The 25000-nt window shown below is 41.5% G+C and overlaps 1 protein-coding gene across 6 annotated transcripts in view; it reads right to left on the reverse strand.

Annotated features, from left to right (window-relative positions):
* Positions 1 to 25000, reverse strand: part of LOC306704988 (extracellular sulfatase Sulf-2-like) — a gene marked incomplete at its 3' end in the record, with an annotated part of 68830 nt that overhangs the window by 17618 nt on the left and 26212 nt on the right. For all 6 annotated transcript variants that reach the window (XM_079171620.1, XM_079171622.1, XM_079171619.1 and 3 more), the window contains exons 3-8: positions 18921 to 18970; positions 2907 to 3124; positions 2525 to 2645; positions 2284 to 2402; positions 2012 to 2163; positions 1585 to 1754 (exon numbers count right to left, since the gene is read on the reverse strand). In XM_079171620.1, the coding sequence (XP_079027746.1) occupies positions 1585 to 1754; positions 2012 to 2163; positions 2284 to 2402; positions 2525 to 2645; positions 2907 to 3066 (722 nt within the window). In that variant the 5' untranslated portion in view covers positions 3067 to 3124; positions 18921 to 18970. The remainder of the gene's footprint in view (positions 1 to 1584; positions 1755 to 2011; positions 2164 to 2283; positions 2403 to 2524; positions 2646 to 2906; positions 3125 to 18920; positions 18971 to 25000) is intronic.

Here is a 25000-nt window from a genome sequence, read left to right on the forward strand (position 1 = left end):
ACACGAACATGTGAACGGGCCGACAACGGAGGAGGAGCGCTGTGTGTCTCCTCACAGCGAGGAGGTCACGGGGTCAACAGACGACCTTCTCCAAACACATTCAGGGTGACGTCACAGACGCTACTGGATCCTTTGATCCTTTGATCCTTTGATCCTTTGATTCTTTGATTCTTTGATTCTTTGATTTTCTTTCTTGTATCTATGATTTTAGATTGTAGGGGCGGGGCTACACAGTGATTGACAGGTCTCCGTCACTCCTCCTCAGTCCAGATGTGGTCACTTCCTGTTCACTGGCTGCAAAAAAACCAAGATGGCGACGGACAAAACGCAGAACTGGAGGCTTCCACAAACCAGCGAGTGACGTCTCATGTTGATCCACATCATCTGCAGATTGGTTCCATATCTGATATCTGACTTGATGAATCTGACGTCGTGCTGAAGGTGAAGATCACTGGAGCTTTCTGCTCCTCAGCCTCACTCAGCTGCTGGCGTGCTGATTGTGTTCAGACTTGTATGTGTTGGTAACTCTCTCGTACTGCATCCTTATTTGATGCCTCCTCTACATTATGTAAAAGGCTCTGAACCGTCTTTGTGTGCATAATGGGCTCGTTGCTCGTTTCTTCTCCCACACGGACGTTCGTGCACGATGTGAAAGGAGGTCGTTAAGATAAGGGAGACGCTTTTAGCACCCAAGTGTTCGTCAACAACATGTTTCTCTTTCCTCAAGCTTACCAAGAACTCTCGTTGCCTGAACCTAACTGCAGCTGAAATTGAAACGTTGTGATAAAAAACAGGAAATAACAAGTTAACCGAGCGTAGAAACGGTCTTCAAACAGAGAATTCAAACCACAGACTGTCTGTGAGGAGTAGACGAGGCCGTCGTGACGTCTCTCGTTGGTTTGTGGACGTTTTGAAGCCTTAAGTTCGGCATTTTGGTCGTCGCCATCTTGTTTTTTGCAACCAGTGAACAGGAAGTGAGCATATCTGGACTGAGGAGGAGTGACGTAGAGACGTCGTATACGTCTCTGGTGTCGACCTGTCAATCACTGTGTAGCCCCGCCCCTAAAGCATCCCCTGCTTTATGGTCTGTGTGACTCTAAATGGACCATCATTTACTAAATGAACATCATGCTGTATTGAAGAAGACTTGAAACTAGAGATTGAGACCATAAACTCATGTTTACAATGTTTACTGAGGTAATAAATCAAGAGAGAAGTAGAGTCATTTTCTCATAGACTTCTATACAACCAGAGGAGTCGCCCCCTGGTGGACATTAGAGAGAATGCAAACTTTTTAGCGTTTTGTTCTTTTTAATGATTGATTATTGTTATTCTGCACTAAAGACGTGTTCTAGTTCTCTCTACTTCTATCATCATGGTTCTGTTTCATAGAGGAGCAGGACTTTTATTTTGAAAATCAAGACCACAGAGAGAAACACAACCCACAACTGCTTTGCGTTCAGACAAACACACGATTTATCCTTTAGAGCTGCTTCATTCTTCAGATGGATTAGTCTTTGTGTGTGTGTGTGTGTGTGTGTGTGTGTGTGTGTGTGTGTGTGTGTGTGTGTGTGTGGGCCTTACATATGCTGCGAGGCGTTGGGGAAGGCGGTGCTGTACTGCGGCGCCGAGTCTTCGGGTCCGTGCGGCGCCGCGTGGCTCAGAACCATCATCACCGGTCGATGAGGATAAACTCTCTTCGAAGAGCGGAAGTACCGGATGGACTCGGCCGTGATCAGGTCAGTCAGATAGTCCTGCAGACGCACAAGGAACACAAGGAACACAAGGAACACAACGAACACAACGAACACAAGGAACACAACGTTATTCATGATTGGTGTTGTCTTCATTCAGCTTCACTCCTCCTGGTTCATATTTATGGATGTTACAGGCGTGTGATCTGTGAAGGTTTTCTCAAAATGTTCCAATAAGTTTCCTGGACAAAAATCGATAATGTGTGTGTGTGTGTGTGCGTGTGTGTGTGTGTGTGTGTGTGTGTGTGTGTCCCTGCCTGTGGGTACTGGGCTCCGTGTTTCTCTCGGACTCCGTTGCGGCTCAGCGTGTAGTTGTAGAAGCGGCTGTTCTTCACCAAACCGAGCCACTCCCTCCAGCCGGCGGGGACGTACGAGCCGTTGTACTCGTTGAGATACTTCCCGAAGAACGCTGGAGGGAGGACACACACACACACACACACACACACACACACACACACACACACACAGTCAGAATCACAGAGTAGTAATACAAGCCTTCGCCTGTGTGTGTGTGTGTGTGTGTGTGTACCTGTCCTGTATCCAGTGTTGTTGAGGTAGACCCCGAAGGTCCGCGGCTCGTGCTGCCGTTGCCATGACGGCGAGGAGCAGTTCTCGTTGTTGGTGTAGGTGTTGTGGTTGTGAACGTACCTGAAGACAAAATATGACATCGTGTGTTTTAGTTTTATTCAAAGCTTTTTACAGGTTGAATTAAATCAAAATTAAATTAATTTATAAATGTTCTGTCCGTCCGTCTGTCTGCAGGGACTTACTTCCCAGTGAGCATGCTGGAACGTGACGGACAGCACATGGGCGTGGTCACGAAGGCGTTGGAGAAGGAAGTCCCGCCCTCCTCCATGATGCGGCGAGTCTTATTCATCGCCTGCATCGAACCTACGGAGAGAGAAAGATGCTATTACTACGCTATTACTACGTTATAAACTCTGGTCATCCAACAAAGATCATTTACATTTCTGACGTTGTTTCACGATGTTTCAACAGTAAAAGCATCAGCGTAATTAATAGTAATAGCATTAGTATCATTAGTATCATTAGTATCAGTAACAGTAATAGTAAAATCATGATATATTATAATAATAGTTATTAATGTAATAATAATGATAATAAAAGTAATGATGGGAGTGTTTCAGTCACCCAGCTCCTGGTCCTGGTCGTCGGTCAGGATGAGGATGATGTTCGGCCGGATGTTGCGGCGGTCCCTCTGGAGGCGGGGCTTCAGACGCTGGCCAGACGGGAAATGAGCGTGGCCGAGTGTCACAGAGAAGAACAGGAAGAGGAGGAGTCGGCCCGCCATGGCCTTCGACCCCTGACCCCACCAACAGGTCAACCAATCAGCCGTCGAGACTCAACTTCTAAAAAACAACAAAAAAATCAAGAATCAAACCTGTGAGCTCACAGGAAGTGAAGTCGACTTCACTTCCTGTTTGAAAAGTCAGGAAAGAAAGTCGCGGAGTTATGGTGGTAAACTGTAAATGTGATGTAAATCTCTAGAGACTAGAGACCAGAGACTAGAGACTAGAGACTAGAGACCAGAGACCAGAGACTAGAGACCAGAGACTAGAGACTAGAGACTAGAGACCAGAGACTAGAGACCAGAGACCAGAGACTAGAGACTAGAGACCAGAGACCAGAGACCAGAGACCAGAGACTAGAGACTAGAGACCAGAGACCAGAGACCAGAGACCAGAGACCAGAGACCAGAGACTAGAGACTAGAGACCAGAGACTAGAGACTAGAGACTAGACACCAGAGACTAGAGACTAGAGACCAGAGACCAGAGACCAGAGACCAGAGACTAGAGACTAGAGACCAGAGACTAGAGACTAGAGACTAGACACCAGAGACCAGAGACCAGAGACCAGAGACTAGAGACTAGAGATCAGAGACTAGAGACTAGAGACTAGACACCAGAGACTAGAGACTAGAGACCAGAGACCAGAGACTAGAGACTAGAGACTAGAGATGAGAAACCAGAGACTAGAGACTAGAGATCAGAGACCAGAGACCAGAGACTAGAGATCAGAGACTAGAGACCAGAGACTAGAGACTAGAGACCGGTCCGTCTTCCCGCTGCCGTCTGGACAGAGATACCACCAGACTTGAGATCAGCTTCTGTCCTCTGTGAGGCTCCTCCTCCTCCACATATAACAGAGCTTATGTTGTTGTTTGTTTTGCTTCCTATGCAACACAGTGGGACTAGAATCTAGATGTCGTTGTGTGACCCTGTTGAACAATGACTAATAAAAACCTTGTAACTTAATTAGGAGGACAGAAGCGGCCGTCCTCTTTTAGTAAAACGACTTCCATTTCTGTTGGCTGGATGGAAAACTGGAGTTGTGCTTCAGGAAAGGAACCTTTTTTGTTGCAGATTTTAATTTCCAGGCCTGAGAGAGAAGGTTCAGCTGAAGACTGAGCGGTGAAGCAAGCTGTCATTTTGTAATTGAATGAGACTTAATGACGTGTGTGTATCTTTGTTGTCTTATGAACACATGAGGGTTGGGTCCATTATCTATAAAGATCTATTAACACTGGATTTCCTCCTCCTGTGCTGAAGATTGAATGTTCATGTATGTGTCAGTGTCTTTAAGAGAACACATATATTTGTCATAAATGGTTCATTCTGATGAAAGAAATGCGGCAACTTTGAGCTGTTACTCTGCAGATGCATTCATTTAAACACTGTGTAAAGGCGCTGCACTGTGTTTATATTCAAAATACAATGAGCTGTTGCAAGTTATGTGCATATGAACAGAGAAAAGCAGCAAAGCTGATAGAAACCTGACCGGTGGTCCAGATATATCTTTCTGGTGTCTCGTCTCTGCTGCTACTGAAGCAAACATGATATTATTATTATTGCAGCAGTGTTTGGGTGAAATGTCAGCGCAGTACGTGACGCTCTGTGTTCATCTTCTGTGTGAGGCCGAGAATATTGATGAACATGAGAACAAATAAATAAAAATACTGCAGGACTTTTGATCCGAAAAACGACAGAAGGATGTGGAGGAGGCCGAAATCTGTGTGTCTCACACACTCACGCATGCACGCACGCACGCACACACACACACACACACACACACACACGCACACACACACACGCACACACACACACACACACACACACAGTTATTAGCTGCAGTCTTTTGTTTCTCTGATAATAAAACGCTGCAATCCTATAAGTCACACTGACAAAGCACAGGGGGAATGTGTGTGTGTGTGTGTGTGTGTGTGAGCTCACAGCAGGGTGCGTCATGCAAATTAGCCAGTAATCAAAACAGAGGAGGCTCAGTGGTCTGTGTGTGTGTGTGTGTGTGTGTACAGTGTGCTGGTGGTGGGGCTCTCATGTTAAAGTGGTCTGGAGGCTCCAGCTGTGAACAGACTGAGATTACACACAACCTGCTGGGAGAGAGACACATGAGCCTCTTTGTCTCAGTTCGTGAGGGTTTCACTGGACTCTCTCTACGGCTACTCGACTCGCTCTCTTTTGGGTTTTCCAGTAGTGAAAGCTGTTGATAGTACCGATTACTTTTTTTGGTACCGCCTCTGTTCCAAGCGAGCTGAGCCGACACTCAAAGAGTCGAGTTAAAACACTGCAGACCACTGATTGGTCTGAGCGCTCACTACAGCGACACAGGACATTCTGCTTAAACCCGCCATCAATAGCAACAACAATTTATTTATTATCTTTTCCCTAGATTGTTTGAAAAATGGCAGCCTGCAAAACTATGCCTTACACTACGTGCACTATGCGTATACTTGCCGTACACTACACTGAACCCTATACAAATGATGCACATTATGCGTATTGTACACTACGTACACTACTTCAAACACTACGTACACTATACTAATCACTACGTACACGACTTCAAACACTACGTACACTATGCCAAACACTACGTACACTATGCCAAACACTACGTACACGACTTCAAACACTACGTACACTATGCCAAACACTACACACACTGCGCCAAACACTACGTACACTACTTCAAACACTACGTACACTATACTAATCACTACGTACACGACTTCAAACACTACGTACACTACTTCAAACACTACGTACACTATGCCAAACACTACGTACACGACTTCAAACACTACGTACACTATGCCAAACACTACGCACACTATACTAATCACTACGTACACGACTTCAAACACTACGTACACTATGCCAAACACTACACACACTGCGCCAAACACTACGCCACACATTAAGTACACTACGTCGAACACCAAGCCAAACACAACGTACACTATGCCACACCGAACAGTACATACAGTACAATACCGTAAATTGTTGAGTTGAGTTGCAGTGGAAATGAGGCGTTAGTGGATCTTACATCAGCACCACGAAGTGAGGCTCAAATTAAAGGTGAGAGCATTTTTGATAAAGAAACAACTTCAGAGCAAGTTACAGCTACTGAAGACGTTCATATATCTTAACATAATTATCACATATTACGGTACAAATTCACCATCTAGAGTTCACTGCATCTTATTTTCAGGAAGTGGAACTTGCTGATATAAATATTATTTTAAACAGTACAAGTCCTGCTAATGTCAGAGGTTAGTGGAGGAAATAAGGGTTTTTATAATAAATTCTGGGTAAATCTTTTTAATCTGTTTTCTCTGAAATGTTACATTTAGAGTTAATCTTGTGAACTCTGCTCATACTGAGTCTTCTGATTTTAATGTTAATGCAGCTTTTTCAATATACAATATAAAAACACTACATATATACACAATTATACACATATAAAAAATACACAATTAACTGAAGAATTGTGCTGAAATATTTTCTGGAATATTAGATACATAAAGTAGATTAGATGGAGTTATTAATTATAATAATATTATAAAGTAATTGATTATTAATCAGGATTTCAAACATATGTTTCTGCCTCATGCTATTGTAATATGTGTATCGTCACGCATCAATCACCAAGTAAAATCCTTTTACGTGCAAAAGATACTTGACAACACACGTTTGTGATTCAGAGAGAAATAAACGGAGCGACTACGAATAAACAGATGTGGGATCTGAGCCAGCACTAAACCCAGTTTATGGATCAGGTGATGAACCCAACATCTGGACTGCAACAGAGCGGTCCAGCTGTCAGCTCCGCTCAGACCAACATGTGTTCTGTCCTGCAGTGACCCGATACAGTCCGACAGTAATCCCCTTGTTTAGGTTACGTCATGCAGTCTCATTATAAAACTGACCTGAAACCAGACGAACCTACGGGATTATTTCTCTCACTCAGTCTAAGCACAGCGAGCCAGAGAGCAGGATTTGAAATGTTTCATGTTTCCCGTCATGAAGAAAAGATCTACGTCCGGAGCATGAGGGATATCTGCAGCGCCGTGTGATTGGCTGAAGAATAAAGGCCCTTTTGTCTTTACAGTGGACTTGAATTAACTGTGGAGCTCATGTGATTTAGGAATTTATCCCGACGTCACTGTTTCCTGCAGCACATTTACTCCAGAAAAGGATTTCTCTGGTTCTGCTGCGTTGATTTCGATCCATTTTTAAAAATCTGTGTGTCATGAGTCTGACGATGATAAATCAGTGGAGGACTCTTTGAGTGCATTTTCCTATAAAAGTCCAGCAACACGTGTCAATTTACGCTTGTTACATTCAAACTTCCGTCTTCACAAGAAACAATTGAGTTAGGTTTAGACAACTAAGGAGAAGATCGTCATTTGGGTTAAAACAAAATGACAGAAGTGATTCCCGCCCCGTGTGAGCTTTTGCTCGATGAGAAAAGCTCGTCTCTTCATATTGTTGATCAATGATATGAACACATGAAAACGACACCGTCCTCTAGTGGCTGTTGTAATTATGAAGGGAGGTCAGGTGGTGGAGTATAAAGAGCCACAAAGTAGGACAGGGTGGATGTATTGGTCAATCAAACACAGGACTTTCACCAGGCCAATGCTGCCTTAAAGCTGCATTCTCTCTAGTGTCCACCAGGGGGCGACTCCTCTGGTTGTATAGAAGTCTATGAGAAAATGACTCTACTTCTCTCTTGATTTATTACCTCAGTAAACATTGTAAACATGAGTTTATGGTCTCAATCTCTAGTTTCAAGTCTTCTTCAATACAGCATGATGTTCATTTAGTAAATGATGGTCCATTTAGAGTCACACAGACCATAAAGCAGGGGATGCTTTAGGGGCGGGGCTACACAGTGATTGACAGGTTTCTACCAGAGACGTATACGACGTCTCTACGTCCGAAGTGTTGAACTGGATGCTTTTAAACATCAGTCCAAAAACGAATGGGTGACGGCACGATGACTACGTCCACTTCTTATAGAAAGTCTATGGTAACATAATGTAACATTATAACGTAATGTAGCATAACGTAGCGTAACATTATTACATAACGTAGCATTACACTACAACCTAACATTATAGCGTTACTTAACGTTAGCGTAACGTAACATTATAACGTAACATTATACCGTTACGTTATGGTGCAAAATTATAACATAACATAATGTTAGCGTAACGAAACATTATACCGCAACATTATACCTTTACATTATGACGTACAATTATAATGTAACATTATAACGCAATATTATAACGTTACAATATAATGTAACATTATAATGTAACATTATAACGTAACGTAACGTAATGGAACGGAACATAACGGAACATAACGGAACATAACATAACGGAGCGGAATGTAACACATTAATAGCATCATCTCTCTCACTCCTCTCGCCTTCACTCTTTTCCGGATGTATAACGGTGATCTTAGTGGGTTTCTCCTCCTGCATGTTAAACTTGTACTGCTGCAGAATTTTACTCAGACTTGTGATAAAGAAAAGTTTGAGGTACGAATGCGGTTGTCCCTCTGGTGACTGTGGTGTTCATTCAGATACGAGGCCGGCATGTTAAAATGCTGTGAGATTAATTTAAAGAGGTACATCTCTGTAAGGTGCTTCACTCATCTGTTACACCTCTTTATTAACAACACTGACCGTCTGGAGGAGCTTTGAGTCAAACTGATCAGTTTTAAACAGGTTTTGGTTCTCTGGTTGGATGTAAAATGTCTTTTCATTTCTGTGATATGAAGCTGCTGGAAATGAAAGCAGCTCTTTTGAATCCTGATAGTTTGTTTCATTTGATATTCAGAGCTTTCTTCTGAGGGCAGCGAAACATTATCTCCTCACCTCGGCCGGAGGAGTCTGCAGTAAACATACAGTCAGCAGCACCGGAGAACAAAAGGCCTCAAGAATACATAAAACATAAAGTATAAATATATGTTTCTGTTAGAGACAAAAGGTATTTCTTCTACTTCTCAGATACTCTTAAATGTTTAGAACACATAAGTTCTTCAGGAGAGGGACTTTAGATACACTACATTAGACTCCACAGTTTGACGTTTTTTCTCTGGTTTGGTCGACAGAAGGTCCAATAAAAAAGTCGTCGAACTCGAGGCTTCAAAGCATCAGTCAACAAACCAATGAGAGACGTTCACGATGAATAAGTCCACTTCTTACAGACAGACCATGTTATAGAACAGTCTGCTTTATTCAGTGAAATAAACCAGGTTTACTGGTCTGCTGTGAGCCGGACCGTATAGATGTGATCACTAATGTGGTTAAACCATTAAATGTGAGACAGACTTCTGAATGAGAGCCAATCCCTGCATCCTGAACGCTCATCTGTCCACATGCTTTACATTGTGTATCGCACTATATTATCATATTATATTATGCGTGTCACATCTATCAGCTCATTAATATTCATGAGCGGGTGGGCGGGCCTCGGTGGCGGATGCAGCTGGCCGCCGAGTGACTAGATATGTTAAATGTCAGTAAAAGAGATGCAGCGATAATTCAGCCCCGCTGTTCCATATTCATCAGTGCTTTTACATGCAGAGAGACCGAGAGGTCACACTGTGATGAGAGGTCGGGGGTCAGAGGTCAGCTCATTGTTTCCTGACTCTGAGAAGTAGCCGGCTCAACAGCTGGACACTGGTTAGCGGTTGCTGCGCTAACAGAGTTTAGCTCAGAGCCAGCTGCGGTCGTACAAAGAGATCAATAACTGCTTCTCCTCTGTGATCAACACGTCAGCTGATACATCGTGATTCTCATCAATAAACATGTCAGCAGGTGTTTACGGTCAGTCATCATCAACACCAACACGTGACTGAGAATCTGCACGTTTATGGCAGTAATCCAGTGATACTTGTGTGTACTTCAATGAGTACACTGCAGACATACTTTAATGGTGTTAGGAAGTTGTAGCTCGCAGCTAAACTAATTGACTCCGTGGGCAATATTATACTTCCTTTTTACACCCCCAGAAGCAGAAACTGAAGTCATAAAATTGCAAGAAATTGCAAGAAATTGCAAGAAATTGCAAGAAATTGCATAATTACAGAAGCGCCCCTAGTTGTTGAATGAGATGAACATGTGAGGGTGTTTGAGGTGGTCGTGTGGACGTATGTTGCACGTTTCGTGAGGATTGGCCCAACTGTAAAACCACGACACCTTTATGTTAATTGAACAATATCTTCTAAATGCAAAAAGCTATTAAGAAGTTTTTGATACATTTTGTATTGCTCCAATAATTATCCATAAAAAGTTGGTATCAGTGGGACTTATGGCTGAGGAAGGTTTTCACAAAAATTCTAAATGGCGAAAAATAGAAGTAGGCGGAGTTTAATTGATCGGATTGGTGCTAGCGAGCCTTTATGTAACACCTGAGCCTGGGACCCAGACAGTATCTTCACCAGTCCTGCTGAGCGAGCCAGGTTTGGTGAGTATTTGAAGATGATAGAGGCCTCAGACAGGCCCTGATGAACGTACAGTATTTCTTTGATTAAGTTGACAAAACCGCTAAAACTGTTTCTGTGGCTGAAACACAGAGACATCAAACCGACGTCCATCTGAAGCCTCCGAGGAAAGAGAACAACAACCGAAACAGACGAGGAGCTCCTCAGCTCACTGCGATATCAAATCACAGAACTCTCTGTTCTCTCCGTCCAGCTGTGAAACCAAATGCTGGTCCAGGAAACATGAGCTGAACAGAACTCTGGAGTCTTTCTGTGTTTTTCTCATTATCAACAAATTAAGAAAAGAACAAAACCAACAACACGTTTTAATGCAGTCTGAGTCCCACTAGTTCCCACTGAACACGTTAAGATTTAAAAACACAAATATACAGTTTCATCAGTAATTCACTGTAGTTTTTAATCACACTAACATTCCCTTATATTCTGGCTATTAAACCTGTTTCAGTGTCTTTTCTTGAGTCTCTGCTGGAAGCAAAGTGCCTTTTTTAATTGAGAAGAAAAAACAGGTTTCAGCAGCAAGACGGAAATAAATATCTTATGAATATCTTTCAGCTACCGGTTGAAACAATAAGTTCACTAATTATTATGATAAACAAATAGATCATTTGATAAACTACAAACTCACTGGTTCCAGCGTCTTCTTTTTCCATGTCTTAAATTATATATATATACATATATATTTTATTTTATTATATTTCATCATATTTTATTATATTTTATTTTGTTATATTATATTATATCATATTTTGTTACATTATGTTATATTATATCATAACATGTTATATTATATTATATGTTATGTTATGTTGTATTTTATTACATGATATTATGACTGGATGTCAGAGACGGACTCACGTTGAGGTTTAGATCTGAACATCAAATCAAACGGACGCACAGAAATCAAATCAAACAAAAATCCCAAACTGAGCCTGAAGCAGCTGATCTGAGATCTGAGATCTGAGATCAGCTCAAACTGACGAAGAGTGAAAAACTAAATCCAGAAGCGAAGCTGACAGAAAGTCTCACTTCTGTTTCCTCTTTCACTTCCTCTAGACGACGTCCTACGAACCTCTCTACATGTTCTCTTTGTCCTTTTTCAGCTCCCTCCTCCTTTCCTACCTGGTGCTCATGAGTCCTGCTGCCTTGCTCGTAGGGGCTCCGCCAGAAACCGACAACCCTCCCCCGGGTTCAGGTCCCGCTGGCCGACGCCGCGGCGGCAAACATGGTGATAATCCCCGTGGCAACAGCTCTCTCCCCTCGATGACCGCTCGCTCGCTCCCTGTTGTGACAACAGCTGAGCTGCTCCTCCTCCTCCTCCTCCTCCTCCCTCTATCTCTCTCTCTCTCTCTCTCTCCCTTCTTCTATCGCTCTCTCACCGTCTCTTTATCTCTTTCTGTTCATCTTTTCATACCTCCTATTCTGTTCCTCTCGGCTTTCCTCAGCTTCTATCTCTCTTTCGCCTTTTTCACATCTCTGGGTCTCTCCCTCCCTCCCTCCCTCCCTCCCTCCCTCCCTCTATTGTCTCTCTATCTCTTCATCACTTTCTCATCTCCTTCTGCCTCGTTCCTTTTATGTTGTTTAGTTTCAGACAGGAGTAAATAGTGCGAGGAGAATCAGGGCTGATTAACTGTTCTGTAGGAAGGAGGAACCTTTCAGAGAGGAGGGACGGTGAGAGGAGAAGGAGGAAGTAGAGCCGCTGTGTTTCATTTACATCTTTATTTCCTCTCGTTGGCTGAGAAACGTGTCATATGAAACGGGGAAACGGTCAATGTTTCCCACGTTGGTTTAAAGTGTTTTCACAGAGTGAAGTTCAAAACGAGCACCAGTCGATCGTCTGCATAACGTCGAACTTTTCGTCACCGTCCTCTCGTTGCATTGTGGGAGACGACGCTGCAGCTTTTCATGATGTAACAAATTGGAAAAGTTACGAGGAAGCAGAATTAAATCTTCTCCAAAACAACTAATCCAACTATCCGCCCCATCGAAGCTGAACTTAAGTGAACTCTGACCTTCGAATCGTCGCAGCAAAACAAAAAACCAGCGTTTAAATCTGTCCGTTGCTTCATTAGAAGTCAAAGAGAGATGGAGGAAATATTCGGGTAATGACTCGACCACAACCTCTCCTCATTCAGGGGTTCGATGGTCCAACTCTTCAAACTACGAGGCTTTATGTTCCTTTAGTGTCAGTGTCCTCGTGTTATTTGATCGTTTCTGCGTTCACAGGAAACATACAGTCCTCGTTTGTTTTTTAAATACACTTCCGACATTGACTAATGAGTTTTGTTTTTTCTTTCCATTTTTTCGAGTCACTGACTTGATTTGGACTCCAGCTGAAGCTCAGAAGCGACTGGGTCGTGGTGGAGCTGTTGACCTGGACGGTGAAGGTTTAATCAGTTTTATTTAACAGCCACATAGCGTCCCGGCTCTGAATCATTCATCTGCAGCAGCAGAGCGACGGCTCTCGTCACGTTGACGCTCTGCGGCTGCTTTATTGATGAGCTGGAAGCCGGAGGCTGCGCAGGAGCATCAAATGTAAATGCACGTCTCTTTTTCCGCTCTCAGGCCCGCTGATGTTTCCCTCGTCCCAGATGTCTCGGGAGAATCTGATGACTTCAGTGTTTCTACCACCATCAGTCTCCGAGAAACTGCTTCTACAACACGCCTCCAATAAACTCTCAGGGTTCAGCGGTCACGATGAAAAACATCCTGACTGATGATGTTCTTCTTCTTCCAGTAAAACTATTCTACTTTACAAAAGTTCAGTCATTTCAGAAAGTGCCCAGAAAACAATGTGTTTACGCTCAAGTGACGTCGCCCTCTAGTGGCCGTGACACATCTGACGGGAACAAAGGAGGAAGTCAGGTGACGAGGTTACAGAGACACAGAGAGACGGATGAGTCATGTGTTTAGTTCGATATCTTAGAAACTTTAACGCTGTTTGTTTAAGTGTTTGTTACGTAACTTACGTAGGTGAAGTTAATTAAGAGTTATTTGTTAGAATAGAAGTTAAAAAAAGTCAACTTTAACTTTAGGTTTCACGCAGGACATGAACGGTGGTTTCTTGGGTGAAAGTCGTGTGTTTGTCCCTCATCGCCGGACTTCCTCGGCGTTAGCGCCGTACTTTCTGGCTCACGCGGGTCAAACACAAATTATATTCGGTTACTTTTCATACGTATGAATAGTGAACTCTGGTTCGCCTTCAGGTCAACGCCGTTCACTCCGTCAGAGACATTTACGGTGAACGATATCTGTGTGCGTGTGATTAACTCCTGATATCCGCCAATCAATCACCTGGTTGTGTTTTGGGGAAAGATGATGGTCTTACTGGTTCAAATTCAACGGAAGCCACCATTTCTCCAAAAACCAAAGTGTCTGAATAGAATGAATACAACATGAGGAGCTCAGGCGTCTCTGGTCTCATGAGCTTTGATGTCCAAACATCACTTCTTGGAAAAATCATCCGTGTTTACATCCTCCAAGATTAAAACATATAAAAAAGGTATTTTATTGCTCCAAAAACTGAACATATGGAAATTTATACAACAATTGGTGTGTTTCCAAAACACAAATGTGCTTCAGTTAAATTCTTTTTTAGAGATCAGACGTTAAATCAACAACAGAAGAGAAAACAGAAAAGAAATGTTGGACCGTTAAAAGACAGAAAATAAAATGTCTGCCAAACAGAAAAAAAGAGCAATAAAAAAAATATCCCTTTAAAGAGACACTCTGTCCATCTGCTGTACACACACACACACACACACACACACACACACACACACACACACACACACACAGCACTTCAACATGAATAGAACATGAAGACTGAAGCATCACCTAAATACTCTCTTAATGTGCCGCCTTCATCTCATTTACAGACTTCACGTCTTCCCTCTAATGAACAACACACACGGTCTCGTCCTCATCAGACTACAGGAAGAGAAATGGAACATATCATACGGGAGAGAAAGGGTGGACGCATGAGATGAAATACTGTAAAGTAGGAAACTAAATATATTCCCACATCTTCTCCCTGCAGCCGTCAGGGTTCAAGACGACGCTGATTATCAACACAATTGAATGTTCATTGCATCCTATAATGCACATGTGATCATCTCACACGTCTGAGAAACACAGGTTCAATCAGGATTCAGAGACAGAAGCAGGTTTTGAGGTGCAAAAAACAAAATGGTGGAGAGAGAAGAAGAATAAGTCAAGAAAGACAAAAAGACACGAGATAGAATGAGCATTAAGATGGAGGAGAGGAAGGAGGAGGAGGAGGAGAGGAAGGAGGAGGCGGAGGAGAGGAAGGAGGAGGCGGAGGAGAGGAAGGAGGAGGAGGAGGAGAGGAAGGAGGAGGCGGAGGAGAGGAAGGAGGAGGCGGAGGAGAGAAGGTGTGGATGAGTTATCGGACTAATGAAGTGCTTTTATCTGTCAGCGCTGCTGAATGACGAGCAGAGACGCAGACGGAGGGAGTGACGGAGAGAGATGATGAGACAGCGTTTTGTCCTCCGGTGAGAAGCTGACGGATGAAATGAAACCGACTCTGACGGACCGAACGTCACTCAGACTTCTGTTTGAAGGGAAACACCGGAAAACACTGGACTCAAGTGATTTCATGCTCTGAGAAAAATATTACATTTGTCAATCTGAGCAAATAATTTGGTTTTTTTACCCTAAACATTCAGCTTTAGAGTCTATATCAGGAGACGACCCGCGCTTCTTTAAAGTCATCATTACATCACATTACAGTCATTTAGCGACTTACAATTCAGATTCTATCCACACAGCTACGGGAGCAAGTTTGGGATTAAGTGTCTTCCTCAAGGACACCTCGACATGCGACATCGAACCGCCGGCCTTCTGACTGAAGGACGGCGCCGCTCTCTTAGCCGCAGTCGCCGCTACCAGAGACGTATACGGCGTCTCTACGTCACTCCTCCTCAGTCCTAATATGGTCACTTCCTGTTCACTGGTTGCAAAAAAAAAACAAGATGGCGACGGATCGGCGAACTCGAGGCTTCAAAACATCCACAAACCAACGAGAGACGTCACCATGACTACGTCCACTTCTTATGCTGACGAACAGTCAAATATTGTGTGAAATGAAATTCTGACCTTAATTTAATAATGACCATCATCAGAATTCAATTATGGTCTGCAGAGGTAATTCATCAGTCTGGTCTCTTATAAGTGTTCTAATGATGAACACTGGAAGCTGGTGGAGACCAAACCAGAGTCTTCATCACAAACACTCAACAACAAAGAACATCAGCTCCACTGCTTTGTGTTCTTCAGTTCCTGCTGTGTGTGTGTGAGTGTGTGTGTGTGTGTGTGAGTGTGTGTGTGAGTGTGTGTGTGTGTGTGTGTGAGTGTGTGTGTGTGAGTGTGTGTGTGAGTGTGTGTGTGTGTGTGTGTGTGTGTGTGTGTGTGTGTGTGTGTGTGTGTGTGTGTGTATGTGTGTGTTCAGACAAACAACAACAGAGCTTTCAGATTCAAATCCAGTCCTACAACACAGATGATGGAGAGATGGAGAGCGAGAGAGAGAGAGAGAGAGACTCTAAGTGGACTGATTGCTGTTGTCATGGTAACCCTGCATGATGCTGATTATTATGGGCTGCTCTGAGTTCTCCTCTAAAGGATGAAATCAAAACAAAGGCAGTTCAGAGATGTTTCTGTTGATCTGCCTCTGAGCCTTCAGTCCTCCATCAGACCAGGACGCTCATTAAATACTTTAATAATAACTTTAATAATAACTTTAATAAATACTTTAATAAATACTTTAATAATAACTTTAATAATGACTTTAATAATAACTTTAATAATAACTTTAATAATAACTTTAATAATAACTTTAATAATGACTTTAATAATGACTTTAATAATAACTTTAATAATAACTTTAATAATTACTTTAATAATTACTTTAATAATAACTTTAATAATTACTTTAATAAATACTTTAATAAATACTTTAATAATAACTTTAATAATAACTTTAATAATAACTTTAATAATAACTTTAATAATAACTTTAATAATAACTTTAATAATAACTTTAATAATTACTTTAATAAATACTTTAATAAATACTTTAATAATAACTTTAATAATAACTTTAATAATAACTTTAATAATTACTTTAATAATTACTTTAATAATAACTTTAATAATTACTTTAATAAATACTTTAATAAATACTTTAATAATAACTTTAATAATAACTTTAATAATAACTTTAATAATAACTTTAATAATTACTTTAATAATTACTTTAATAATAACTTTAATAATAACTTTAATAATAACTTTAATAATAACTTTAATAATTACTTTAATAAATACTTTAATAAATACTTTAATAATAACTTTAATAATAACTTTAATAATTACTTTAATAATTACTTTAATAATAACTTTAATAATTACTTTAATAAATACTTTAATAATAACTTTAATAATAACTTTAATAATTACTTTAATAATAACTTTAATAATAACTTTAATAATAACTTTAATAATGACTTTAATAATGACTTTAATAATAACTTTAATAATGACTTTAATAATAACTTTAATAATTACTTTAATAATTACTTTAATAATAACTTTAATAATAACTTTAATAATGACTTTAATAATAACTTTAATAATTACTTTAATAATAACTTTAATAATTACTTTAATAATAACTTTAATAAATACTTTAATAATAACTTTAATAATAACTTTAATAATAACTTTAATAATTACTTTAATAATAACTTTAATAATAACTTTAATAATAACTTTAATAATAACTTTAATAAATACTTTAATAATAAATTTAATAATTACTTTAATAATAACTTTAATAATAACTTTAATAATAACTTTAATAATTACTTTAATAATAACTTTAATAATAACTTTAATAATAACTTTAATAATAACTTTAATAACTCGATATTCTTCATGTTTCTTCATGTTCAGCTGTGGATGTTGCTACTAACAAGCATCCTGATAGAGATCCATTAGAACTCATCAACGAGCCTCACTGGTGTTTAAAGGTTGACGTCTTCAGGAACCAGAGGTGAGGAGAGGGAAGGAGGGGAGAGGAGACAAGGAGAGGAAACAAGGAGATATCGTACCACTCTGTGTTGATGGATATCCTGTATGACAGGAAGTCTAGTCAGCGAGAAGCAGACAGAGAGAAGAAGACATTAACGAGCTCTACGACGAGGAGCTTTGAAGCGATAATATATAAGAGAACGAAACCAAAGGTGCAGCCGTCCAAACACGGCCGGACACGTTTCTCCTTCATGACGACGTCAGAAATGAAATCCGTCACTGAGCCGTCGGCTCGTCTGCTTTTAGGGAGAAAATAGAAAAACCGCTGTTCGCTAAATGCTAACGAGATGCTCACAATGACGCTGCTAGCATGCTGATGTTTAGCAGCTATAATGTTCACCGTCTCAGTTTAGCGTGCTAGCATGCTAACATTAGCTAACGATCAAGTAAACAGTGCAGCTGAGGATGATTCTTCTGCAGGTGTTTGTTCATGAAGACCAAGATATTGAACACGTCGACATGTTGATGATCACCAACGTTATTGTGATTCATCCTCAGGGGAACATGAACGTCTGCACAGAATCTCATCACAATGCATTCAGCAACCAAAACAAACCATTGATGAATGACTGAAAACATTCTGAAGAAAGAAGAACAAGAACAAGAAGAAGAATGAGGAGAAGAAGAAAAAGTAGCAGAAGAAGAAGAAGAAGAGGAAGCAGAAGAAGAGGAAGCAGAAGAAGAGGAAGAAGAGGAAGCAGAAGAAGAGGAAGAGGTTTCCAGTCTGCAGTGACTGAGCCTCTGAGGTGCCTCAGAAACAAGATCCACTGAGAGAAAGAGACTAATGGCATTCTGCAGCCTAGTGGGCCTCTGGCATCATTTGGCAGAGAGAGAGTGTGTGTGTTTGTGTGTGTGTGTGTGTGTGTGTGTGTGTGTGTGTGTGTGTGCGCCTCCTGCAGTCAGCCTCATTGCCAGCAGCAGGCTGAACTAATCAGTTAGCGGGTTAGCTGCAGCGCTGCTTGACCTTTTGACCTCTGGCTGCTCTAACAGACACATTACAACAAACACACACACACACACACACACACACACACACACACACACACACACACACACACACACTACCTATCAGCTGTTTAAAAGCGTTTTCAAACATAACCATGGATACAGATATTAAACATACACACCGCTGTGGGCCTCTGGCATCATTTGGCAGAGAGAGAGTGTGTCTGTGTGTGTGTGTGTGTGTGGGTGTGTGTGTAGGTGTGTGTTACCTTGTGGAGACGCTCTGAAGTGAACTCAGTGTGTTCAGCTCAGCAGGGGCCTGAAACAAACACACATATTTAGATAAAGCACACACACATGACGACAGCAACTGTTAGCGTTGCTAGCGTTGCTAGCCTTGCTAGCCTTGTCGAGGTCTTTGCACAACACTTTTCCGCAGATATTTAGACCAGTAACGGTTTGTTCACAGCAAACAAGAAGCAGTTCCATCACAGCGAATGCAGAGCAGAGAATGAGGGGAGATTCACACAGATGACGCTATAGTGCTGATGTAGCTGCTACAATGTTAGCTTAGCGTAGCACCGATCGATCCAAACTCCATTCAGACAACAAGCGTTTTAAAAGTCGTTGGCTTGTCGTCTTGCAGAAAGAACCTGACGAAGCATGAATTCATACTTTTTACAATAAAGCATCATCATGTTAATTCAGCATCCTTTTATCTGTTTATTGCAATTAAATTACAGCAACATCTGTTCATCTCGAGGTACTTAACCAGATTCATTGTGTGACTTTCCAGATACAGTTGGGCTCGGATGATCTGGGACTTCTACAACCAGCAGCGATAGAAATCATTTCACATCGAGGCGTTAACTGTCTGGCCGTTTGTGAAGACACAGCACAAGAAAGCCTCATGTGTTTGTTCTGACATCTGCAGACTGTTTCCTGTGGTTTCAGCTCATTTGTCTGATTTGTTTGATCCGGTTCCTCCTCAAACATCTGTCGTGTTCCTGTCTCTCCTCTGGTTTTACAACTCGTGATGGTTTCCTACAGCGCCGAGACGTCTGAATGTTTTCACGTCACACGAACCAGAATAGACTGAAATCAGAGGCTCATGAGAGCTGAACAGATGTGACATCACTCAGACTTTTACAGAACTGTCCCCGAAACCATATTCATACCGACTAGAACGAGCATTATGTAAGAAGGTAAGATATAAAATAATAGCATGTAGACATGTGAAATGAAAACAATGGATAATAACCACGTCTGTGAAGTCACTAAAGTGTGAACACTGAACGACGGCCGTCGTCTGACGTGGACTCTAGAGGACGGGACAGCTCAGTCGCTCTGATCCGTTCCATTAGTTTGACACTAAAAGCTGAGAACCGATCTGAGGAGTGAAAGGTTCTTCCTTCACACACACAACCTACGTAATACAAAATGTGATGCTCAAGAAAAATATATAAAGCGAACTGATCAGATTCTCCACATTATGGATCTCTCATGTTGATGTTTCCAATTATAATAATTTGACTCCTGTATAATTCAAATGAAACGTTCAGATCTCCTTCAGGGTTACATTTGATCAATACTAGCACTCTCATTGATACTCTCATTGATACACTTACTGATACTCTCATTGATACTCTCATTGATACTCTTACTGATACTCTCATTGATACTCTCATTGATACTCTTACTGATACTCTCATTGATACTCTCATTGATACTCTTACTGATACTCTCATTGATACTCTCATTGATACTCTTACTGATACTCTCATTGATACTCTCATTGATACTCTTACTGATACTCTCATTGATACTCTTACTGATGCTCTTATTGATACTCTTACTGATACTCTCATTGATACTCTCATTGATACTCTTACTGATACTCTCATTGATACTCTCATTGATACTCTTACTGATACTCTCATTGATACTCTTACTGATACTCTCATTGATACTCTTATTGATACTCTTACTGATACTCTCATTGATACTCTTACTGATACTCTTATTGATACTCTTACTGATACTCTCATTGATACTCTCATTGATACTCTCACTGATACTCTCATTGATACTCTCATTGATACTCTTATTGATACTCTTACTGATACTCTCATTGATACTCTCATTGATACTCTCATTGATACTCTTACTGATACTCTCATTGATACTCTTACTGATACTCTTATTGATACTCTTACTGATACTCTCATTGATACTCTTACTGATACTCTTATTGATACTCTTACTGATACTCTCATTGATACTCTTACTGATACTCTTATTGATACTCTTACTGATACTCTCATTGATACTCTCATTGATACTCTTACTGATACTCTCATTGATACTCTTACTGATACTCTCATTGATACTCTCATTGATACACTTATTGATACTCTCATTGATACTCTTACTGATACTCTCATTGATACTCTTACTGATACTCTTATTGATACTCTTACTGATACTCTCATTGATACTCTCATTGATACTCTTACTGATACTCTCATTGATACTCTTACTGATACTCTTATTGATACTCTTACTGATACTCTCATTGATACTCTTACTGATACTCTTATTGATACTTTCATTGATACACTTATTGATACTCTTATTGATACTCTTACTGATACTCTCATTGATACTCTTACTGATACTCTTATTGATACTTTCATTGATACACTTATTGATACTCTTATTGATAGTCTTACTGATACTCTCATTGATACTCTTACTGATACTCTTATTGATACTCTTACTGATACTCTCATTGATACTCTTATTGATACTCTTATTGATACTCTTACTGATACTCTCACTGATACTCTCATTGATACTCTCACAAAGAGACAAAGACAAAGAGTCAGAGACAAAGAGACAAAGACAAAGAGTCAGAGAGACAGAGAGACAAAGACAAAGAGTCAGAGACAAAGAGACAAAGACAAAGAGTCAGAGACAAAGAGACAAAGACAAAGAGACAGAGAGACAAAGAGACAAAGACAAAGACAAAGAGACAGAGAGACAAAGAGACAAAGACAAAGAGACAGAGAGACAAAGAGAGGACGTTTGAGCCGAGGACATCTCACTGCAGAACTAAGAAAGTACCGATAGTAGAACCGATAGTAGAACCGCTAGCTCATCAACGCTAACGGGTTTTTACTCATTTAGATCCGGCTCTAGTGGAACAGCGCCCTCTGTGGCCACGAGGAGGAACTACAGGAGGATGAGTAGCTCCTCATTGGTCGATATCAGAGACATTTCAACACAAAGAGTCAGTAAATAAAATCAGTTAAACAGAAATATAACCGTCTAACTGTTGCTGACATGAGCCTCCATGAGCTGGTTGTATACCACATACACACACACACACACACACACACACACACACACACACACACACACACACACACACACACACTGATGGTCAGTCATTTACACGGCAACAGTGACACCATGGTAACAACTGCTGCTCATCCTCCACCTGAGACTCTTTGTCTGTTTTGTAATTACTCCAGTGAGGCACTCGGCCAGTGATGCAGGCCTGGGGGGAAACACACACACACACACACTAACATACACACACACACACACACACACACACACACACACAGACACAGACACAGACACAGACACACACACACACACACACACACACACACACACACACACACACACACACAGAAAGCTGAGACACATGCGCTCTGAAACAATATCTGACACACACGGCTGATAATAAGAAGCTGTGCACACACCCACTCACTGCCTCTAAAACACACACACACACACACACACACACACACACACACACAAACACAGCTCCACAGGTAGGGTAATGGAACAGTAAATCAACAAGGTGACAGGAAGTTGGCGAGGCTGACAGGAAATGGAGAATCTCTGCGGGCGGCACTTCATTTCTGCTGCACACCACTGCAGAGAGTGTGTGTGTGTGTGTGTGTGTGTGTGTGTGTGTGTGTGTGTGTGTGTGTGCTGCAAAATAACTTTCCTCATCTTTTACCAAACTTTCCTGATTTGATCCTTTTAGAAACAGCTGCTGTGATCGTGTCTGTTTACTGTAACGTGATATTCTTAATATAATCTTAATCAGGTTTTTATATTTTATTCAAAGTTCTTTCATGTATTTCTGTTGTTGTCTCTGTGTGAACACACATTGTATAGTTATGACACTAATATGCACAGAACAGCACAAACGGTTCGACTTTCACTGCAGAGAAGGTTCTCATGATCCAACCCTCCACACGAGTCAGAACCACCACATCCATGGACGTATGTGAAGTTGGCCCATTTATTTCTATGGAGAGCTGACTAAACATTCGCCGTATCCACATTTGCATAATCACAACTCAACTTCAGCTTTATGCAAATGAGTTCCGGGAGACAGCAGGCGCATTAAACTCTGATCTGGTGAAAGTCAGCAGCACTATTCTGTCTCAGCTTTATCTACTTCTCCCTCCAACGTTTACAGAAACATCCCGACGACGACGTCCATTTGGATCCGTGTTGTAACAGCTCGAATACTCAAAGGGAAGATAAAGACGCTGTTGTTTGTGTTTCACTGGAACTTTAAAGCTTCATGACGCCGACGCTCAGCTCTGCAGAGACACGTTGCTCCTTCATTTATTCCTGAAATGGAGTCATGACGCTCTGAGAGAAAGAATTTAAAAATTGCACGGGCAGGTCTTCACCTCACAGCATCCATCCGACTCCCTGCACCACCACCACCACCACCTCACCACCACCACCTCACCACCACGTGCTTAATGTTCCTTCTGATACATTTGATATGCAAATGACCGTTTCCCAGCATGCCTCTGCTGTTTCAAACGCTCCACGTGAGAGCAGCTTCAGTCCGCCACTGTGTTTTGTCTTCTCTGGTTCAGTTTGTGAAGCAGCACAGCAGCAGCAACGAGTCACGGGGAAGGTTTAGGAGCGGACATTTGTCTTGCATATTTATTTATCTTCCTTTTCCTTACAAATAGCTGGAGGCTGAGAGGAGCAGCTTCCATTAGTTACCTCCTCCTCCTCATCTCTCCTCTTACCCGTCCTCCACCTCCACCTGGTAGCCCGCTGACCTGTCAGCACACAGGAGAGTGTGTGTGTGTGTGTGTGTGTGTGTGTGTGTGTGTGTGTGTGTGTGTCACTGGGGTCCCTGTGGTGCTCCTCTACACCAGTGAAGCAGCTGTTTCCTTCAGACCAGGACGAGCAGAAGCAGCTGCTGCTTTTCTGTGAATTCACTCTGTTGGTTTTTAGCGGCTGAACGTTCGCTGTGAGTCCGACCTGAGGATCCACGTAGACCTGGAGGACTGTCCTAAAGACTGAGACAAGTCCTTAAAGACTGAGACAAGTCCTTCAAGACTGAGAAAAGTCCTTAAATACTGAGAGAAGTCCTTCAATACTGAGACAAGTCCTTAAATACTGAGAGAAGTCCTTCAAGAACACATTGAAAGGCGTCATATGGAATCCTTTTTAACTGTTGACTGACATGTTATGAATCAATAATAAAAGTGATGAATAATTAATTTAATTGATAATTAAAGTCATTTACAGCCCTAAAGTTAACATGAGAGGTGATATAAACAAGTTACAGATGTGTATCGTTTCTATGAGGAGCATCATCTCATGCTCCATTCTGATTGGTCGTTGGACTGTAGACTGTAGCAGAAGTCACATTGTGAGAATTTGGTCCTAAATTAGACTAAACTTTTCAAGAGATCCTGAACATACACCTCCTCTAGTTCCATCTTCATCATCCTCCTCTCCTCACCTCCATCCATCCACATCCCTCTACTTCCTCCATTTCTCTCTCTCTCTCTCTCTCTCTCTCTCTCTCTCTCTCTCTCTCTCTCCCTCTCTCCAATTCATTTATTACGAGCTGTAAACAAAACAGATCCGACACACAGAGCTTCACCGAGCGACACACAGGTCGATCAACACAACAGAGGACGGAAATACACCTCCTCCTCCTCCTCCTCTCCCTTTTTCATCCCCCTCTCCATCCCCTCCGGGCGGTTCATCCATCCTGCCCACTCAGAGACAGAAATAGACTGATGGAGAGCAGGAGAGCTCTGCTGGGAGATGACCACTGGACACACACACACACACAGTGTGTGCTGTATGTGTGGACTTGATTCACAGCTCGGTTCATATTTATATGCGGTTGTTTTTGATGGTCCACTTTATTAGGTACACGGAGCCTCTCACCGTGATGAAGAGCAGGATTTACTGCAGGTCTCTGACAGACTGCTAGTTTCAGTCAGGTGTTCGTCATCAGCTGAGAGTGTGTTACACAGACTCACGTCTCCATCAGCTT

The sequence above is a fragment of the Pholis gunnellus genome, assembly GCF_910591455.1.
Source record: "Pholis gunnellus genome assembly, chromosome: 2".
NCBI lineage: Eukaryota > Metazoa > Chordata > Actinopteri > Perciformes > Pholidae > Pholis > Pholis gunnellus.